The sequence below is a fragment of the Eumetopias jubatus genome, unplaced genomic scaffold, assembly GCF_037043125.1.
Source record: "Eumetopias jubatus isolate StellerSeaLion01/CBP00866 unplaced genomic scaffold, mEumJub1_p1.0 scaffold_2, whole genome shotgun sequence".
Taxonomy (NCBI): Eukaryota; Metazoa; Chordata; class Mammalia; order Carnivora; family Otariidae; genus Eumetopias; species Eumetopias jubatus.
In genome coordinates this window covers 86,448,266-86,467,094 of record NW_028274808.1, presented here as the reverse complement: position 1 = coordinate 86,467,094, position 18,829 = coordinate 86,448,266, and the positions used below count along the sequence as shown (strand labels likewise).

At 44.1% G+C, this 18,829-nt stretch overlaps 1 protein-coding gene across 1 annotated transcript in view; it reads right to left on the bottom strand.

Moving 5' to 3' along the window:
• Positions 1 to 16,907, bottom strand: part of SETD7 (SET domain containing 7, histone lysine methyltransferase) — a 46,490-nt gene extending 29,583 nt beyond the window's left edge. The window contains exons 1-2 of the mRNA XM_028102259.2: positions 16,190 to 16,907; positions 8,494 to 8,623 (exon numbers count right to left, since the gene is read on the bottom strand). Coding sequence (XP_027958060.1) covers positions 8,494 to 8,623; positions 16,190 to 16,229 — 170 coding nt within the window. The 5' untranslated portion in view covers positions 16,230 to 16,907. The remainder of the gene's footprint in view (positions 1 to 8,493; positions 8,624 to 16,189) is intronic.
• Positions 16,908 to 18,829: the final 1,922 nt, after the last annotated feature.

The following is an 18,829-nucleotide window of genomic DNA, read 5'->3' as shown; positions in this document are numbered from 1 at the left end:
AACTGGGCTAATTCTGCTTTGAGAAGAGACAATTAAGAGGGAACATAACAATGTTACGCAAGTGCAGAGAGTACCATTTCTATGCAGTATACGTGCATAGAGTCTGCTCATCAGGAAAGTCTCTTAAACTCTCCCTGCTTCATTTCTTCATTTGTAAACTGTAGCTACTAATAGGGTTATAATAAGGATTAAATGGGTTCATATATATCAAGTGCCTAGAAGATGATCTGGGACATAGTGATTGCTCAAATAAGTAATGGCTATTATTATTAAGCATGCACATTCATGGGTATGATGGTGAGCTTTCTACTGAGAAACTGGGCTTAAAACAGCATCGGGGAAATAGTTATGAGATAATGGAATAGTCAAAGACATTTACCAAAACTGCTTTAAATCTACTAAAAAAAAAAAAAACAGGCAAGAAAGGTTCCTCTGTCTGGAATAATTTATGAGCAACGCATTACATAGCAAAAAGATGAAATAAATGCTTCTTTAAGTGAAAAAAGTAACACGTATTCATTGTAAAACAAAGAAAAACCAAACCAAGTACTACAAAGATGTAGAATGTAGAAATTCCCAGTCTTCTCGCTCAATTTGGCATATACCATTTAAGACTTTTTCCCCATTTATATATCATGCACTTTCCCACCTTTGTTGTTTCTGTTTTAATAAAAATGGTATCATACTATATACAGTGTTCTTGACTGGTATTTCCTGAAGTCTCTTTCAACATCTTGGCAGATTCTTTAGTATGTTAAGAAACTTCAAAAGTGGTCTTTCGACTTAGATTTTTCTGCCATCTGCATCTGAATCAAGTAACCAGAAAATGTGGAGAAAATTAAAACATCAACTTTAATTAAATTTCTTTCTGTACATATACACACAGACCATTGTTACCTGTTTTATCAAAGCTCTTGTACTTAAATTTCCAGTGATAAATTAAATTAGGAAATCTAACTTAAAAAGAAACTGGGAATTTTTGTAATTATTTACCTAGACTGACACATCTGCATTTTACTCAAATATTATTATATTTTCTTTTTAAAATTCTCTTTAATATCTGAATACACAAAAGTGCACTTAGAAGATATGACAGCTTGGTTTTTTCCTTGTTATTCTAGGGTCCAGAATGTTTCAGGCTTTCCACCTCGTGAGGCACAAACTCTGTTCCCTTCCCCCACTGTGTTCCCTTCCTTTCATCAGCTGTTGTAATATAAGAACCAAGAGGGAAATTTTAAGTGAATCATAATTCTACATTAAATTCCCAGTTCTAATTGAATTAAATTGTGACTCTTGGTATTAAAACATCGTTTGAACAGTTATTTTATGTGACAATATATATTATCTCTTTTTTTAAAAATTGAGATGTAATTGACATATAGTAATATACATTATCTCTTAAAATACTGAACACTAAGTAAAGATGAACACTAAGTAAAGAAAAAGAAGAACATCCCCCACAAACCCAAACCATCTGCTCGGGCTCTATCTGAGAGAAACTTCAACTTCTTACAAGGTGTGATCAGCAAGCTGAATGGAGCACTACCATGCTTACATGTAATAGAGTGTGCTGTCTATCTTTAAAGTTTTTTTTTATCCTTTAGTAGAAGATCTGTGAGTCTGTAGGATCTGATTATTATAAAGGCTCAAGATGACAGTAAAATTTTTGAATAGCAATTAGTGAAATTTAGTTTTGCTCTCTAAAAATAAATCCTATGGGTGGCTCAGCTGGTTAGGCGTTAGACTCTTGATTTCGGCTCAAGTCATGATCTCAGGGTTGTGAGATCGAGCCCCTCTTCGGCTCTGTGCTTAGCGGGGAGTCTGCTTGGGATTCTCTCTCTCCCTCTGCCTCTGCCTCTCTCTCCCTGTCTAAAAATAAATAAATTAATAATCCTAGCCATTGTTATCAGCAAATAATAGTGACAGCAATAGTGAGAAATAATAATAATAATCCTCCTTGATCTTGAGGGCATTATGTTAAGAGAGATAAGTCAGACAAAGACAAATATTGTATGTCCTCACTTATATGTGGAATCTAAAAAAGCCTAACTCATAGAACAGAGTAGAATGGTGGTGGTCAGGGGCTGGGGGGTGGGGGAAATGGGGAGCTGTTCGTAAAAGGAGACAAATTTCAAGCCATAAGATGAGTAAGTTCTGAGGATCTAATGTACAGCATGATGACTATAATTAACAATACTGTATTATGTACTTCAAAGTTGTTAAGAGAGTAGATCTCAAATATTATCACCATTAAAAAAAAAAGGTCATTATATCAGGGGAGGGAGGTGTTAACTGACCTTATTGTGGTAATCATTTTACTATATAAATGTATCAAATCATCATGTTGTATACCTTACACTTACATATATCATATGTTGATAATATCTCAATAAAGCTGGAAAAATATAGATACAGAGTAATAGGAAACAAATCCATTTTTTCCCATATGTGCCTCCTAGGTACCCTCCACTCTGCAAGGTCTTTACAGGTTTTCTCATCCAATCTTCACAATAACTTGAAGAAGTCGGTATAATTATCTGCACTTTACAAATGAGGAAACAAGTTCACAGATCAGAGTTCTTTGGAGCTGATTCTGCAAGTAAACTTTCCATCAATTTGCCAAGCTCCTACCAAAGTTGTTCAAGCCCCTACAAGACAGTAAATAAATTCAACCCAGCACTCTTCTGAACTCTTCACAAATTATAGCTAACAAGTGACTTCAAGTAAACTTAAAGCAAGCAAGAAAGCAGTCGGGGTCAGAGCTAGTTCCCTGCTTCTTTTTAGAGGAGAGTTTTAGGTGTAGTGAGAAGAGAAGAGCTCTGGAATTGAGCTCACCTTGGCTTGAATCTCAACTCCAACCCCTACTGATTAGGTGACCTTGGGCAAGTTATTTAACCACTCCGTGCCTTCATTTCTTCATATGTAAAATAGGATTATAAAGCCTACTTCACAGGTTGTTCTGAAGGAAACGTGTCCAGGGTTGAACAAATGATAGGTATTCAAAGTTATTCATTTTTCCCCCCACTTCCTTTCCTCCTGTATGTCACAAAAGTTTTTGCCTTAATCAGAACAGTTCTTTAGAATACAGACAAATGTATTTGTTGAGCCTGGTTCCAGCAAAAGCTGGATGACTATCAGGAACATAGAAAGGACTTTCGCCTTGTGTGGGAGGCTGGAATACATGACTTCAGAAGTCCATTCTGCCTCCAGTCTCCCTGAAATGTGACCAAGTATTTTCTAAAAACCAAACACAAGGGAATGGTGCATGGGCCCGTCACCTGGAAAATGTCAGCTTTTCTCAGTGGCTCACCAAATGGACAGCCTTGCTTAGATTATCTGGCCAATGATAAATTACAGAAAGCCCTCTTAGCTGGACACATCAGTGCAGCAATCAACACTAGGAGTAGTAAATAATACTTTTAAATCTAATTGGCATGTCAAGGGGAAGCATCAGTAATATAAAAAATATATAACTAAATGAATTAACTCACCTTTATCTCACAGTCAGGCTAAAAACCACACAATTCCCTGATATTACCCAGCCCAAAGCCAAGCTGCATCGAAATACCTTTCTTCTTGCCATTCTAAAATTTCAAGTAGTTCTGCAAAATTACCTTTGCATCTATAAATCTTGGTTGAAATGAGAACAATTAAGGAAAAAATGCCTTAAAATGAGCATCCAGAATTGGGGATTAATAAAAAAATGCGAGATGTGTACATCAAAGCGCTCTGCATACTAAAACTTTGTAATATGCACCCACCACAGTCCAGTGGTGCCAGACAGACTCCAGAGCCACAGCAATGAAGCTTCTAGATCCCTTTCTCCTCACTGCATCAAGGCCTTCATCTCAGGACCAGAGCAGATGCTAAGTCCCAGTGACCTAATCTTAGTCTTAGGGCATTTTCTTCATTCTTTACAAAGGGGGAGAAAATGGAAAACAATAACTGCTTGAAGACAATTTAAAAAATAAGGTCAATTTTCCCATTCATTCTTAATTCCTGAGATAAATTATCTGGTAAAGAATGACTGATCTGACTTAAGGTTCTGACTTAAGCTGGTTTTATTTATTTATTTATTTATTTATTTATTTATAAAGATTCTATTTATTCATTTGACAGAGAGAGACACAGCGAGAGAGGGAACACAAGCAGGGGGAGTGGGAGAGGGAGAAGCAGGCTTCCCGCTGAGCAGGGAGCCCGATGCGGGGCTCGATCCCAGGACCCTGGGACCATGACCTGAGCCAAAGGCCGACGCTTAACGACTGAGCCACCCAGGCGCCCCTTAAGCTGGTTTTAATACGTTTTTCTGTTCTACATTTTGCCATAGAATAAAGGAGAGAGACCCACTGTTGATGAAGATCTCAAAACTAGCAAACCTTATGAGGCTAAGATAATAGTAATGTACAATGTATATTTTGGCTATTTAAACTGATTTAGAAATAAATAGCTATTTCCTTATTTTACCGTGAATATGTTTAATTAAGATGCTTAAATTCTCTGCCAACAGTGCTCACCTCTGTGATGTTGGGAGTGAGGGTATAGAAAAAGGGGAGGCATAGTCACTTTTTACATTGGTGTATTTCTTTCTTCTTTCATTTGTTTAAAGATTTTATTTATGTATTTATTTATTTATTTATGTATGTATGTATTTATTTATTTATTTATGAGAGAGTGCACGTGCATGGGGGTGGAACAGGGAAAGGGACAAGCAGACTCCCTGCTGAGTGCAGAGGCCAATGCAGGGCTCCATTTGGGGTTCAATCTCAGGACCCTGAGATCATGACCTGAGCCAAAACCAAGTGTCAGACATTTAGCTTACTAAGCCACCCAGGCGCTCCACACTGGTGTATTTCTTGAAGTCTGTTATTCTACCAAGTATTTGCTCTATGTGCAATTTAAAAATATTCTGCTTCTATCTAGGAACTTGGCTAAAAAACTTAACAGGGCCATTTTTCCTGGTGATCTGAATATTTAAAATTCTTATTCAGGATTATCATAGTCTACATGAAGTAGAAAAGTGATTCTAGAATTTCCCTGATATAAATTCATATTTGTTTGTAACCCTCTCATAAATCACGTACGTAGCTTATGGCATAGACTGTGGTAATGGTTTCACGAATATATACTTCCCTCCAAATTCATCCAGTTGTATATGTTAAATATGTACAGATTTCTGTACGTGCACTGTACCACAGTAAAGTGGGTTACAGAAATCCCACACCCAGGTTCAGGTGTCATATAAGATTAGAATGCACCAGGCTAAATCTTTTGTCACTACACTCTGCAATTTTCCAGACAGGTTCTGGCAATTGCAAACAAACCATCTGATGGGAGCACAAGCCTGCGTTACAGGTTTGGACAGCTTTTGAAAATTCTCACAGAAACTTTTTGTTTCCTCACCTGTTGTTTTAAAACCTTGATTTCAGCCTTTTTTGGGGGGATTTTTTTTCAGACTAAAGCCTCCTGACTGGCACTGAAAGCATGGGGTCCCCACCTTGTTTTACCCAATACATCAGACCCTAAAAATAGGGAGAAAAATTAATAGACAAATGTAAATTAAGGTACTGTTCCATGGAGAAACAGCTGACCTCTCCATGATCACATCCTGCACCCTCCTTAAAAAGACCTAGTAGATTCCACAGCCTTTTTGTTCAGTCATAAGATTATCTCACTAATGTTTATGGCAAATCCTTTCAGCAGATGCCTCGTAATATGCTCAGTATTGGGCTGAAGAAAGAAAGTGACAGTGACCTTTTGAGAACCTGTCACCACACCACTACATCATATATGATAAAAGCGGCGATACTGACTTTCTGCCCTCTAAGTATTAGCCCCAATCTATCTGAGAAGGGTACAAAGGTAACCTCCTGAGGTCTGTGCTAATACCATCATTCTTTGATTCTATCTGACCGAAGTCTCTATAGATGTTTGACTGGTACATATAAAATCTAGTGAATTAGTGCCTCAAAAAAAAAAAAAAAAAGCCAATGAATTTCTTTCTATTCCATTGATACTTACTGGCCTCCTGTTTCAACCTGACCTAGCGTTTCAGCTTCCCCCCCACCCCCCCACCCCCCCACCCCAACCCCCGCGGTGCCACGCTTGCGCAGGACTGACTGCAAGAGGAAGTGGGTAAAGCTACCTGCAGCTAGAAGTGACTAGCTTGACGGAGGGAGGGAGGTACTTGGGAAGTGTCAGGCCCCACTCAGCTCCCCCTAGGGCCAACAGGATCAGTACCTTGGAGCTAACACAGCTCATTCCTAGCACACTGGTGCGGAAGAGCAGTCTAGCCCTTCAACCCTGCATGTCAGGTCTGGGAAGCAAGTAAGCAACATTACAATCAGCCAACCCTGCTGCACTGTTTCCCTCAAGTCAGTCACCGGGTAAGATCATCAAACTACCAGCTTTAAAGCATGAGAGAGAGAGAGAGAGAGAGAAAGAGAGAGAGAGAGAGTGTGTGTGTTGGGGGGGTGGAGTGGGTGTTCTGAGGGAATTCTACCTTCTCCTTCTGCTTCCATACTCATTTAGCAAGACCTCTTTTTTTTTTTTAGTATCAAATTAAGGGAAAGTGCCATGAAGCATAGCAGATCAAACAGCTTCTGTCCTCAAGGAAACCTTTGTCCTATAAGGGAAATAAGACATTTGCACAAATATACATTTGTTGAATGAATAAAAGAATGACTGCAGCATGAGGTAAGAAGTAACACTTTCCAGAGAAGAGGTATAAAATAAATAAACTGCTATGAGAATGAGGCAGGAAAAGCTTCCCTCTGGACAGGTTAAAGGAATCCTGAGAGAAGAAAGCACTGATACCAAATCTTACAAGAGTCCTGTGTGGGACTCAGATGTCCACCAGGTATCCCCAGCAGGGCCAAGGAAAGGGAGTAAAATATCTGGACATTTAAAAGGTACAGTTTGTGGGGTGCCTGGCTGGCTCAGTCAGTGGAGTGTGAGACTCTTGATTTCGGGGTTCTGAGTTTGAGCCCCACACCAGGTGCAGAGATAACTTAAAATCTTTAAAAAATATATACAGTTTGTAAGCAAAGCTCTGCTAAAAAGAGATGTGGTGTGGGGTTGGGGAACATGGGAAAGAGAAGATTGGGATTAATGATGAAAATGAAATTGTACAAAAGTTCTATGATGGGTTTTTATTACTTTCCTCACTCCTCCTTGTATCAGCTAAGGGAGGGCCTGAAGAACTGTGAAAAACTTTAAAAGCAACCCACTCCATCTACAGAAAAGACCTTCTGGGTCACAAGCCAGTCCCTCCGTCACCCTTGAACTGTCAGCTTAGACATTTCCCTTTCCCAGAGGAATTCCGTGGCTTAGGAAGCTTCGGCTTATTACCAATGTCCAGAGCTTAGAAGCAGTGCTCTACCCTACAGAATCCTATAACCTGCTTTAGCTAACTCCAGTTCCCTATTCCCCAGTCAAGTGGGCAGAAAGAGAGCTGGCCTTCCCATGCCTCTGAATTCCTCCAAGTGCTTGAGAAATTCACACGGTCGTTCTCTGTTTCTGAAACCGACAGGGTTGAAAAGTCGCGGTTGGAAAGCTGCACCCGTACAATGCCATCTTTTCTTGAAAGAGAAAGTCATTTCTCCGGTCATTCCCACCTATTTCAGGAGGGTAAGGAACCTCTGCCTCACGGCGTTCTCAGACGGGAGGTGAAAACAAAGTAACAAGAACCCTGCTGGGGAACATATTTTAGCTAGAGGTAGAACGTCGACAGTACCAGTTGTGCTATCAGCACGAAGGTACCACACACAGTGACAGTCATCCCAAAGAGTAAGCCTGTCACGCACTGTGAGTCTGGAGCTGAACTCCTCCTACGTTCACCTGTCCCGGGTCTCCCTGCTTGAACCTTGCTGAGGCGGCTTGGAAGAGCCTTGCTAAATATTTTCTTGACCCGTCTCGTGAGGATGGGGAAAATGCTGAGAAAATGAAGCTGCGGAACCCATGAGGTGGCCGCACCATCCTTCAGGGTAGGGAGGAACCAGACCGTGACAACCGGGAGAGAGAGGGCTGCGTGTGCTGGAGTGACTGGGTGTTATCCTTGAAAAGCAGCGAGAAACAGTCACAATCTGAGCTGCCCAAACTGGACGCTGACAAAAACAACCCCCGTTTGTGTGACTTCAAGGAGACTGAGTACACGGGGACAAGCAGGTGAAACCCATCAAAGAACTGGGTGAGCCCCGTAACTGTCGTGTGCATGGTGGGAGCTCCCTGACTCGGGCATGACAGGAGAGCTGTGGTAAGCACAGCCTAGGAGGCAGTGATGACGGACCTAAGCCACAGGCTGGCTCCCCAGAGCAGCCCGAGGGACTCCCTTGGTCCCCAGAGCAGTGTATACATGTTGGGGTGACTTTTGCCTCTTCTATAAGTGGGACCAAAACATCCACTTGAATTCTTTCATTTGTATCATTCCTTCAAGTGAAGTAATTTGGTAGCCACCCCCTGACAAGACAAAATAAAAAACAAAATGGTGAGTGCTACCTGCCATCAAAGAAGAAGAACTTGCCCCGTCCGTTCTTTTCTCCGTGAACAAAGTTCCCCTCAAATCTGTCCGTGGAGGAGTAGGTGACCGTGCAGAAGCCGTGTGGTAATCCATCATCATCCAGGTGCCCTGGAGAAAGGGAACCACAAGGCAAACCTTAACATCTTCAACGCGCTCCCACCGACACGTCTGTGTTCGGATCCTGCCTGCAAGTTCCCTGAGCCACCAAAGCCCCCCCTGCACCCCCCCGCCCATCTCAGGGGAGAGCACCTGCCAAGGGTTCTGTGCCTGCAACAGCAGTATCAACTTGTGTGTTATGTACACTTTGTGAACGGACGGGGGCCACAGTAGAGGGACTTAAACACATTTCAGACTAGGGACCAAAAATGAGCTTGCATTTTACTGGGAACTACAAGTTATTACCAATAATAACATCTACATGTTTCCATTTACCAAGTACTTCCCTACGTGGCACTGCTCATATTTGGAATCAATGCCCCCAACTCTCTTGCTTAATTGAAATGTGATTGAGATAGCACCAATTTTATAGTCTATTGTAAGGTACTTTGTCTTTGCAGTAAGTTATCTAGTTGTAGAACTCAGTATACAATATGATTTTATAAATCATTATATAGTATGATGTGGAGGACTGCGAGCCGGGTGACTTTTGAAAACCTTACTGCTTGCTCTGTATGCTCACACAACAAGGGACATAGCCACGTCTCTGAAACTGCCCTAATATTTATACACCTCACACTGTACTAACACATGAACTCATAGTCCTTCTAAGCCTGAACTTAAGCTTAACCTTGAACTTACTGCTTTCCTTTACAATGTCTTTCAGCCTTGAATGTTTAGTAATAACTTTGTCATATACCCTCTACCACTATGTTCAGAGGGTTTGTGCTTTAACACAGCTGCAAGTATCCACGTGGCCATTTCAACAGTGATTTTGAACATCAGCAGCTCTTATTATACTGTGATCTTTAAACTGCTGGTTCTTCCTGGGTCACAGACCGGTATATTCCCATATTTATGTTTATAGTCAATATTTAGGTTTTTATTATTACCTACATATTTCACAAAACCCAGAAGTCACCTCATTGGTATCTCCCCAATTATTCTGGTGAGCTAATTTTATGGAGGTGGGTGAAAATGAAGGCAGTAGTTAATCTCTTGGCTTTTTCCTGGGTTAACGACCTGGGTCATGGATGAAAAAGGTATGAAAGCATTAAACATGGTGTGCAATGCAGGAACATTAAACACTTAAATGGGCCTTCCAGATGGCTCACAGACATAAAAAACACAAACCATATCACCACAATGAATGCTTTAGTCTCCTAAAACGGTTTCTTCTAACATGATTTAAAAAAAAAAAAAATCCCTTAGAAGAGAGGTTAAGTAAGTGTTATTATGAACAAAAAAGCTCTTTATTTGTGTTATTGATTACATAAACATAAAATAACAATGAGCAAATACACTATTTTATTGCTACATCTGACTCTGTATAGATTGAATTACCTAGAATATTACAATAAAACATGACTACTTAAATCACAATCAATATGGTTCCTTTCCTCTTAACGCAAATTTTTTTCTACAAAGGGCCAGGAAATTAATGGTTAGAAAGCAACTAGGCCATAATTGCTTTCTTCTCACTCAAAAACTAACTATTCATGGCATATTCAATGATACTTGAGTCATATGAAGTAATTTGGACAATTATTTTCTAAATATGTACCGGTGACATTTCTCTCATTGAAATAAATTAAATATACCTTTTTTCTTTTCATAAAAAAACCCACCCCGTGTATAGCTAAAAGCTTGCTTTTATGAAATGTTGGGATTAACATTTCTATGAATTTAGCATTCTACTTAGAATTTAAGTATAAATATCAGAATAATCACTTTAGCCTTATTTTGAAGCGCTTACTAATTAGTTGAAAGTGCTTTCCCCACAGAAAACAGTTCACATATTTCAGACTTGAAAAAGTTCAAATTTGATGAAATTTTTTATTGTACTTTAGATCAAGAGAACTATTATGGTAAACATGAGCACTAAGGGGGAAAAAATCCAGTGTAGAAATTTCAATTCCACCCTCCCTCATTCACCACAGTCCTGTCCTATTTCTGAATAAAACATTGCAGGTGCATCCCCAGCAGTGGAAAATTAGAGAAAATTTCAAGTGTCATGTGGACACTTAGCATGGAACATGCTAAAAGCACTTGAAGGACAGCACTGATCCCAACTGAGATGAAAGCAAAAACGTCAATCCCATTCCATGAAGGATGCTTGTATCAATGGGTCTTTCAACAGGCCAGTGAAGAGTTGTCCCATCACCTTCTTAGTCTCTAGTGAGAGAGGCAAAGAGAATGCGAGCTATTTCTTGGGTGACACTCTGTGTTTGGAAAGATGCAGATGTGTGTTGTTTCCCTCTCCCTCTGTCAGTCCACAGCAGGCCCCTCTTGTCGGCTTGTTTGTTTTGTCTTCCTCTCATCTTTCCAAAAGGAGGACGATTTTATCAATTAACAGGATCAATTAAAAAGGGCAAGAAATTAAGGGTTGTGATCATTCGAGAATTCTACCCTGAATATTTAATAGCCTGGAGTGGTTTTCCTAGCAGTAGAACCTTGTATCTCCAACAACCAAAGCAATAACAACAACAAAGAGACTTTCCAAAGAAAGCAATGTAGGGAAGATAAGAGATTAGGTTATTATGCCTTCATACCTCCTTTCAACATTAGTGCCTCTATAGATGATCTTCTGGTATAGCTCTTGTTCAGACACCACGTGGATAATAGCATCATGGAGTAGTTGTCTGGTCAGTATTAGTCTCTTAATACTGCTGCTATACGGAGAAGAAAAACGTCTGCATACCTATTAGGCATCTGGCAATGGATGACATCCTTTCCTGTTCTCTCAAGTAAACCTCACAACAAGCCCCCACATTCCAAGCTTATTTCCTCATCTGAGGAAGCCCACGCCTCGCACCCAAGAAACACATTAGCCACTCTGAACGTGCTAATGAATACTGAAAGCCCCTTCCCCAATTCTTTCAATCTTTTTCTCTCCAGGTAAGGGCAAAGTAGCAGCATGCCCTTTCTTCCCTGCTGCTGATGGAAGAAGGTGTCGCTAAAGAGAGAGGTATCCTGGGGACCCAGGAAGAAAAGTGGAAGAAGACTTTGGAGTTAAGGTAGTTCTCAAAAAACCACCAGGATCTCCAACGCAGATTCCTATCCCTTCCAAGTGTTACCTAACTCCAAGAGAAACACTAGTCCTCCTTGCTTTGATTGAGGTCAGTTTGTAAAATGCTCCAAGTCAGCCAACAGCCTTCTGGGCCAGTTCCCACTAAACAGAGGTTGAACACCACTCGAACAACAGGAAAAATCACTTGAATGACTGTTCGGTGTCGATAATGCTGTCCCAGCTCAGGTGCCGTAGATCGGTCCCCAGCGTGATTTTAAATATTTACAGAGGTTAGAGAAGGAAAAAAAAGTAACAGTCTCATACCTTTATTTTTTCACTTTGTTCTAAAGATCATTATCTATTGAACAGATAGCAAGTTAAAATTTCCCCCTCGAGTTACCTCTGAGCTTTTTTTCTTAACCTGATGAGAGCCAGGCCTGTATTCTGCGCAGCGCTGGTCCATCTTGGCGAAGAAAATTCCCTCTGGGTCAGACACCCAGCTGCTGACTGCCTCAGGCTTACCCACAGGAGATCTGAGAGTAGGGCGTGTGTGTGTGTGTGTGTGTGTGTGTGTGTGTGTGTGTGTGTGTGTGTGTGGTGTGTTTCCTTCAGAACAAGAGACCCTTACATGCATTGTTGGTTTTATGGAATAGAGCTGCTTAAAAAAGTAATAATAATAAAAGGCAAACTGATTCTGTCTAGTGCAAAGAACATGCCCTCACAATGATGCATTTACACTGGTTGTTAAAAACATACTTTCATTTTTGAGAGTAATTCTTTGTGAGAGCTCAATTATTAGTTGTGAGGAGCTTGGGGTAGTGGAAAACTGATTTGTTTGTTTTCATTCTGGCTCCTTATTTCCAGACATTCTGATATTTCCTTGTTTTTTTTTTTTTTTTTTTTGAGTAGCTTTCCTCAGCGTCTCCTATATTTTTCCAAGCCTTTCCATTTTCTCTTGCCTGCTTAACCACATATCTGGATTATTTCAAAGAACCTTCTCAGTGATCCCTTATCCTGCTCACCATTGCTGGCTCATCTTCCCAGAACAGAGCTCTGATGCTGTCATTCCCAGCTCTAAAAAGCCCCCGTGGCCTCCCATCGCTTTCAGTACACAATCCACATTTTCAGCCGGTGACACGGCCTCTTCCTGTCTTACCCTCCACTTTTCCCCGAGGCCCTCTGTTCCGGCAGAACCAAGTGATTAGTCTCTGAATGTGCCTCCATAACGACAAGGTGCCAACCTCTGTGTTCACTCACTGAGGCCCCATCTCAACTAGAATCAACTCCATACCACCTCTTCTGGGAAATCTTTCTCCATCTCCCTCCCCAAGCTGGAAGTAATTTTTACTTCCTCTCAACCACCATAATTCATCTGTTTGGATCTGCCAGACCTATTTAAAATTATAGTAGGGACCCCATTGTATTCATTTTTGTTATCTGTGGGTAGACAAAGCAATAAATCTAGTAATAAACACCACTTCCTCCTGAACTAATGAGCCTGGAAGAGTTTTTAAAAAGCCACAGCAGGATCTCAGGTGGCTTTCTCGGGCCCTCTGAGGCCCAGGGCTTGCTGCCTTCCCCAAGAAGCACAGCGAGCAGGAGGAAACAGTTACTCCCTCCACTGTCCACCTCCCCTCGGGATTCATCCACTCAGAGCCTAGAACTTCACCCAGGCTACGGTTCTACCCTGACAGGGAACTAACATTTCAACTCTAGTCCTGCAAAGACCAATTTCTTCCCCAGGGTAATTTGCTAAGGAGGAAGAAAAAGAGGAAAAAGGATGTCTGTTGGAGAGGCTGTAAGCTAAATTCTCTTTCCCCAAATACATTTTTCTGACAGTCACTTAACTGTCAGAATCAAACTCTAGAGCGATAAAGACTGATACTGACACAGTACTTAACTGTTGCTTCCAAACTCAGTTACCAAGTATTTCATATATTTGATGGACTCACTAAAAATTAAAAAAAAAAATAGGAAAAATGTAGGGAGACAGTCTGGTATGGTGGAATGAGGTTCTGGAGGTCTAAGCCTGTCCCCTACCTCACTGAGTGTCCCTGGATTCGTTCTTAACTCTTCCGTGCCTCAGTACCCTCCCCTGTAAAATTAGGATAATATGAGGGCCCACCTCATAAGACTGAGTGGATAATGTGTGTATGAAACATTTAGCCCACAGCCTGAACACAGTCAGAACTAAACAATTATAGCAGTGATCCTAATAGTGAAGACAACTGAACTGCGGAGACCAGAGGCTCTGCTTATGTAGAGAGGTAGGTGATACTTCAACACCAAGATATTCAAACTAGCCTTTCACCAGTCTCCCAAGGACACGTTAGATGATAAGCAAAGACTGTTACAGACAGCAGTAAAAAGGCCAACAATGGCTGGAGAAAAGCCCACTGGTACAGTTCACTTCGTGTACACACACATGCTCTAGACACTGAGCTGGAGCCTTAGATGCTTTTAAAGACTCTAAAAGAGTCTGTGCTACTCTTGTTTACTGTCAGGTACAAGTGAGTGACCATGTGTCCTGGATTGCCCCCAAACACTGATGGCTTAAACTAGTTGTGCCAGCATGAGTATAAATAGTGACCTCTCTCACTCTCACGCATATTCTGATTTGGGACAATAATGTATATGGTTTGCCCTATATAACAGTTTCTTCCTTATTTGTATAAAGAACTATCCAGTGGACAACCTCAAAAACAACAGATATATTTCTAAAGCTGCTTGTTCACATTCTGCAAGGAACCCAGGGATCATGGACAACGGGGCCTTAGGTTTCTAAACAGCTTCAAAAAGGAATGTGGTTTTAACCTGAGGAGCACTGCCTGTGATCAAAGGTTTGCATTAAATTTTTACAAATAAATTTTTACAAATAAAAGTAAACTTTGAAGAATGAGAACAAGCCCTAACAATTTGAAAAGAGCACATTTTTCATTTATTTTTCATAACACGAAGGCACAAGTCAATAATTTAAATTAAAAAAAGGCTTCCAACGGACCCTCTCAATCACTGTCTTTGGGGTCCCCAGAAGCCCCCAAATTTGCTTATTAGATAAACAGTTCTGTGAATTCACAACACTGTGAAATTAAAACCATCACCACCACCAACTCTTTGAAGCTGGATAGAGAAATAAGAAGTTTTAACAGTTACATCAGGATGGATATCTTCCAGAGAATTCAGAATTATTATTATGCTTAATCTCACCGTAAGACCTCAAGATCACTGCAAAAGGAGTCAATTATGTTTTATAAAAACTGATTTCTTCTCCCAATGTAGCAATAACTATATATCCTTAAGCATTTGCACAGTGTTGCTACTTTATTTTGCTTTACCTTTTATAACCGCTTGTTTATGCAAATTAGATAAAAACCAGCTTCAACCAAAAGCTTAACATTATTTACTTTTTAGAAGCTTGGTTTTAAAATATTCTGGAATAATACCACACAACATTGCAAAACATCACGACGTACTGTCTGCGGTGGAATCAAATAAGTAAACACGCTGAGTATTTTCCAGTATTCACTGTTACAAAATCATAACATCTTCTGATACAAACAACTAGATTGTATAACGTCCCCACCTCGCTTTTTAGAACTAGCAAAAAAAGAGGTGGAGAAACTCAGCAAAACAAAGTGGCGAGAAAAGTCGGGGGAGGGGCGCTAGAAGAGAAGGGGCGGAGAAACACGACACCGAGGCGGTGATATCACCCACAGCCAACGGCATGGAATTCAGAAAGTTAAGTGTCACCCAGCAATTTCGGTCAGGGCTTGCGGCGCGCCTGCACAGCGTGGCGGCGGCGGCACCCGAGCTCGGAAGCAGGAAGGGGGAGGGGCGGTTTGCCAGAGTTCGCTCGGGGGCAGCAGAGGGGAAGGCCACCGCCTCCCGGGCGGTGTGCGTTCAAGCCCCGGGTTGGGAGCGTGGTGCGTTGCCCTGCAATGATTTCATCTTTTCGGAAGAGCGGCCGCGGCGGCCGCGGCTGCCACGTGCCTGGGTCGGCCCCATGCGCTGCGCCAGGGGACGGACCCGGACGCGGCCGCGGTCACCGCAGGTCGCAGCGGCGAGCGGAAGGAAAGGGCTGGCAGCCGGAGAGGGGCTCGGGTTGCCAAAACCGGGCGGGGGGATCGCTCCGCCGAGACTGCCGGTCTCGGGGGGGCTGTCCTCCTGCGCACCCACACCTTCCAGCCCCGAAAGCAGGGATGCCAGAGTGCGGGGCAGGTTCGCAACTCCGAGGGCGGCTGCAGGCTGTGGCCCCGCGGGCTGGAGCGGCCGGACCCTCCCGGGGGCCCCGGCAGAACCCCGTTCCCGGCCTGCGCCCCACCGCGCAGTGCGCGCTCCCGGCGGCGTGGCCGTGGCCGCCCGGCCCGTGCCCGAGCCGGGCAGCGGGCCACCCGCCTAGGGGACAGTGGCGGCCGCGGGGCCCGGCGCCGCGCGGGTCGCAGCCCGCCACTCCTTCCGCGTTCCAAGCCCTCGGCGCCTCCTCCCCCAGCCCCAGAGAAACGCTGTACCTTCCACCGCCTCCTCCACCATCTCGTCGTCGCTATCCATGGCGGCTGGGGACTGTGCCCAGCTCGGGGCCGCGCGGCTGCCTCCCGTCCGTCCGGGTACTCCCGGCGGCTGAGCGAGCGCTGGGGCTGAACCCTGCGAGTTTGGAGGAGGAGGAGGAAGAGGAGGGGCAGTCGGGGCTGGTTCGCACTGCCTCCCCCTACAGCTCTTTCAATTCCTTGGTCTTAAGCTGCTGCGGCAGCAGCCGTCCCCCCGCTCCTCCCTTCGCCCGCTGGCCCCTTGTCTCCGAGGCTCCGGGGTGCCGCCGTGGCCGCCGCCGCCGCTGCAACTTTCTCCTGTAATACCCCCTCTTTGTTATCGAGCAGATGATCCGCTGACATCACCCAGCGCCGGTGCGCTCCCTCCCTCGCTGATTGACAGTTCCCTGTCCCTTCCCAGAAGTAAGGCTCCTTAAAACGAAAGGCGCTCCGGGTCCGCGCTGACTCTGCGACCCAGCCAGCCAGTCCCCGGGCCCATCAGGGTTTATCTTTTGCTTCTGCTCGGCTCGGTGCGCTTCGAGCGCGCCACGCGGTCCTGTGCACCCGGCTTCTCGTGGGGACTTGGGACCTCCAGGGTACCGCCCTCAGGGGGCTCAAAACTCCCGACCTCCTGCTGTGCCCGGGCAACTTGGAAGTCCGCCGTGCAGAGCCCTCCAGCCCCGCCTCGGGACAGCCTCCAAAGAGCAAGGGAAGCCAAGGCAGCGTTTCTGACGCTCCAGCACCTCAACTTCCTCTCGCCCTCGCCCCCACTTCACCCCGTTTGCCACCCGGAGCTGCACGAGTGCAGCACGCAGGGGAGCGCAGGTGTCCCTGCGTCGCCGCATCACATCCGCGAGCAGGTTTCCCGGACTCAAGGGGGTAACATCCAGCCCTGATTCCGCTGGATTGGGGCCCCCACCCCAGCGCGCCGAGTCCCCACCCTCCTCCGGACTGTCAGGCAGCTTGGGTGATTCAGAAATTCAGCAAATCCAAATGGCAGCGGGCTCGTTATCAGGCAGGAAACAAGCCGCACGGAAGGCCCGGCAGGTTCCTCCTCGCGGTTGCGGTAATGGAAAAGGAGCCACCGAGCGGAGCTAATGAGGAAGGACCCTCCGTCTGGCGCGCCTCCTTCTCGCGCCTTCCGCCCTGTACGTGTGATGCCCCAGTGCCTCCAAGTGCCAACCACTCCATAGATTCGGGCTCTTCAAGTGGAGAAAATCACGGGGCACCCAGTTCCCGGCCCAGCCACTTAGAATCATTATGGCATTGCCTCTTACAGGTGGCGGTAAAGGGTGGCTGTAAATAGCTGGTTAAATGGCTGCAAATGTACACAATGTACCGTGGAATTACAGGGTGCTGCTCTGGGCATCTGCCAAGAACAGCTACTGCACGGGAGGAGGGGACAGGAGCGAGCGAAGAAAAGTTGTTCCATTTTGTTTTCTGAACAACGAATGAGACTTGGGGGATTTCAGAGTACTTCCAACACCCGGGCGACCACGCCTTGTTTTTGGCTTTGTGCTTAAGTGCTAGATATTTTTATCGAGTATTGTGAGTTTCTTCTTAAATTCAGTTTTCCCTTTGTGAAAAAAAGAACAATGTTAGGGACACTCGTTCCATACATTGCCAGGAATTTCAATTCCTTGTGACTGTTTTAGAAACAGAGGGAAGGGCTCTGGACCAGGAGTTAGGACACTAGGGTTCTGGTGCTGCTGACCTGCAGAAGGGTCCTGGGAGCCCCCCGCCCCCCCCTTGCCAGCCTGAATTCTTCCTGCAGGAGATAAGAGGCTTAGGCTAGACTACTCTGAGATCCCCAGCTTAGGCTAAAGCACTCAGAGGTCCCTTGGCTTAGGTTAGACCACTCAGAGACCTCCCAGCTTAGGCTAGACCACTTTGAGTTCCTCCTGCTGAGGCTATACTGGTATAAGGTCCCTCCAGCTTAGTCTAGGCCACTCAGCGGTCTGCCATCCTAGGCTTGACCACTCTGAGGTCCCCCCTGGCTGAAGCTAGATTACTCTGAGGTCTCCTGGCTTAGACTACACCTCTCTGAAGTCTTCTGGCTTAAGTTTAACCTCCTGAAAGTCCTCCAGGGCTTTAAAGCTACACAGAGGTGTTGCTGCAGTGGAAGATGAAAGAGCCATTCCGGGTTACATCATTTTCAAACATGAACCATGGTAAGAGGAGTTTATTTCTGATTTTTTAAAAAAGCTATCAGGGGCGCCTGGGTGGCTCAGTTGGTTGAGCGACTGCCTTCGGCTCAGGTCATGATCCTGGAGTCCTGGGATCGAGTCCCGCATCGGGCTCCCTGCTCAGCAGGGAGTCTGCTTCTCCCTCTGACCCTCTCCCCTCTCGTGCTCTCTATCTCTCATTCTCTCTCTCTCAAATAAATAAATAAAATCTTTTAAAAAAAATAAAAAATAAAAAAGCTATCAGGTACTGAACTTGATCACTCACTGGTTTTGAGTTATATGATATTTGTTCTTATTTCCCCCTTTTAAACATAGCATTTCCTCCCTTACGTATTATATGGATGCACAAAAACACACCAGATACTCATCTTATCCAGTTTCCAGTTTACCAGGGGGCAAAAAAAGATGCTGAAAGCTATAGGAAGCAAAAATAATTTGT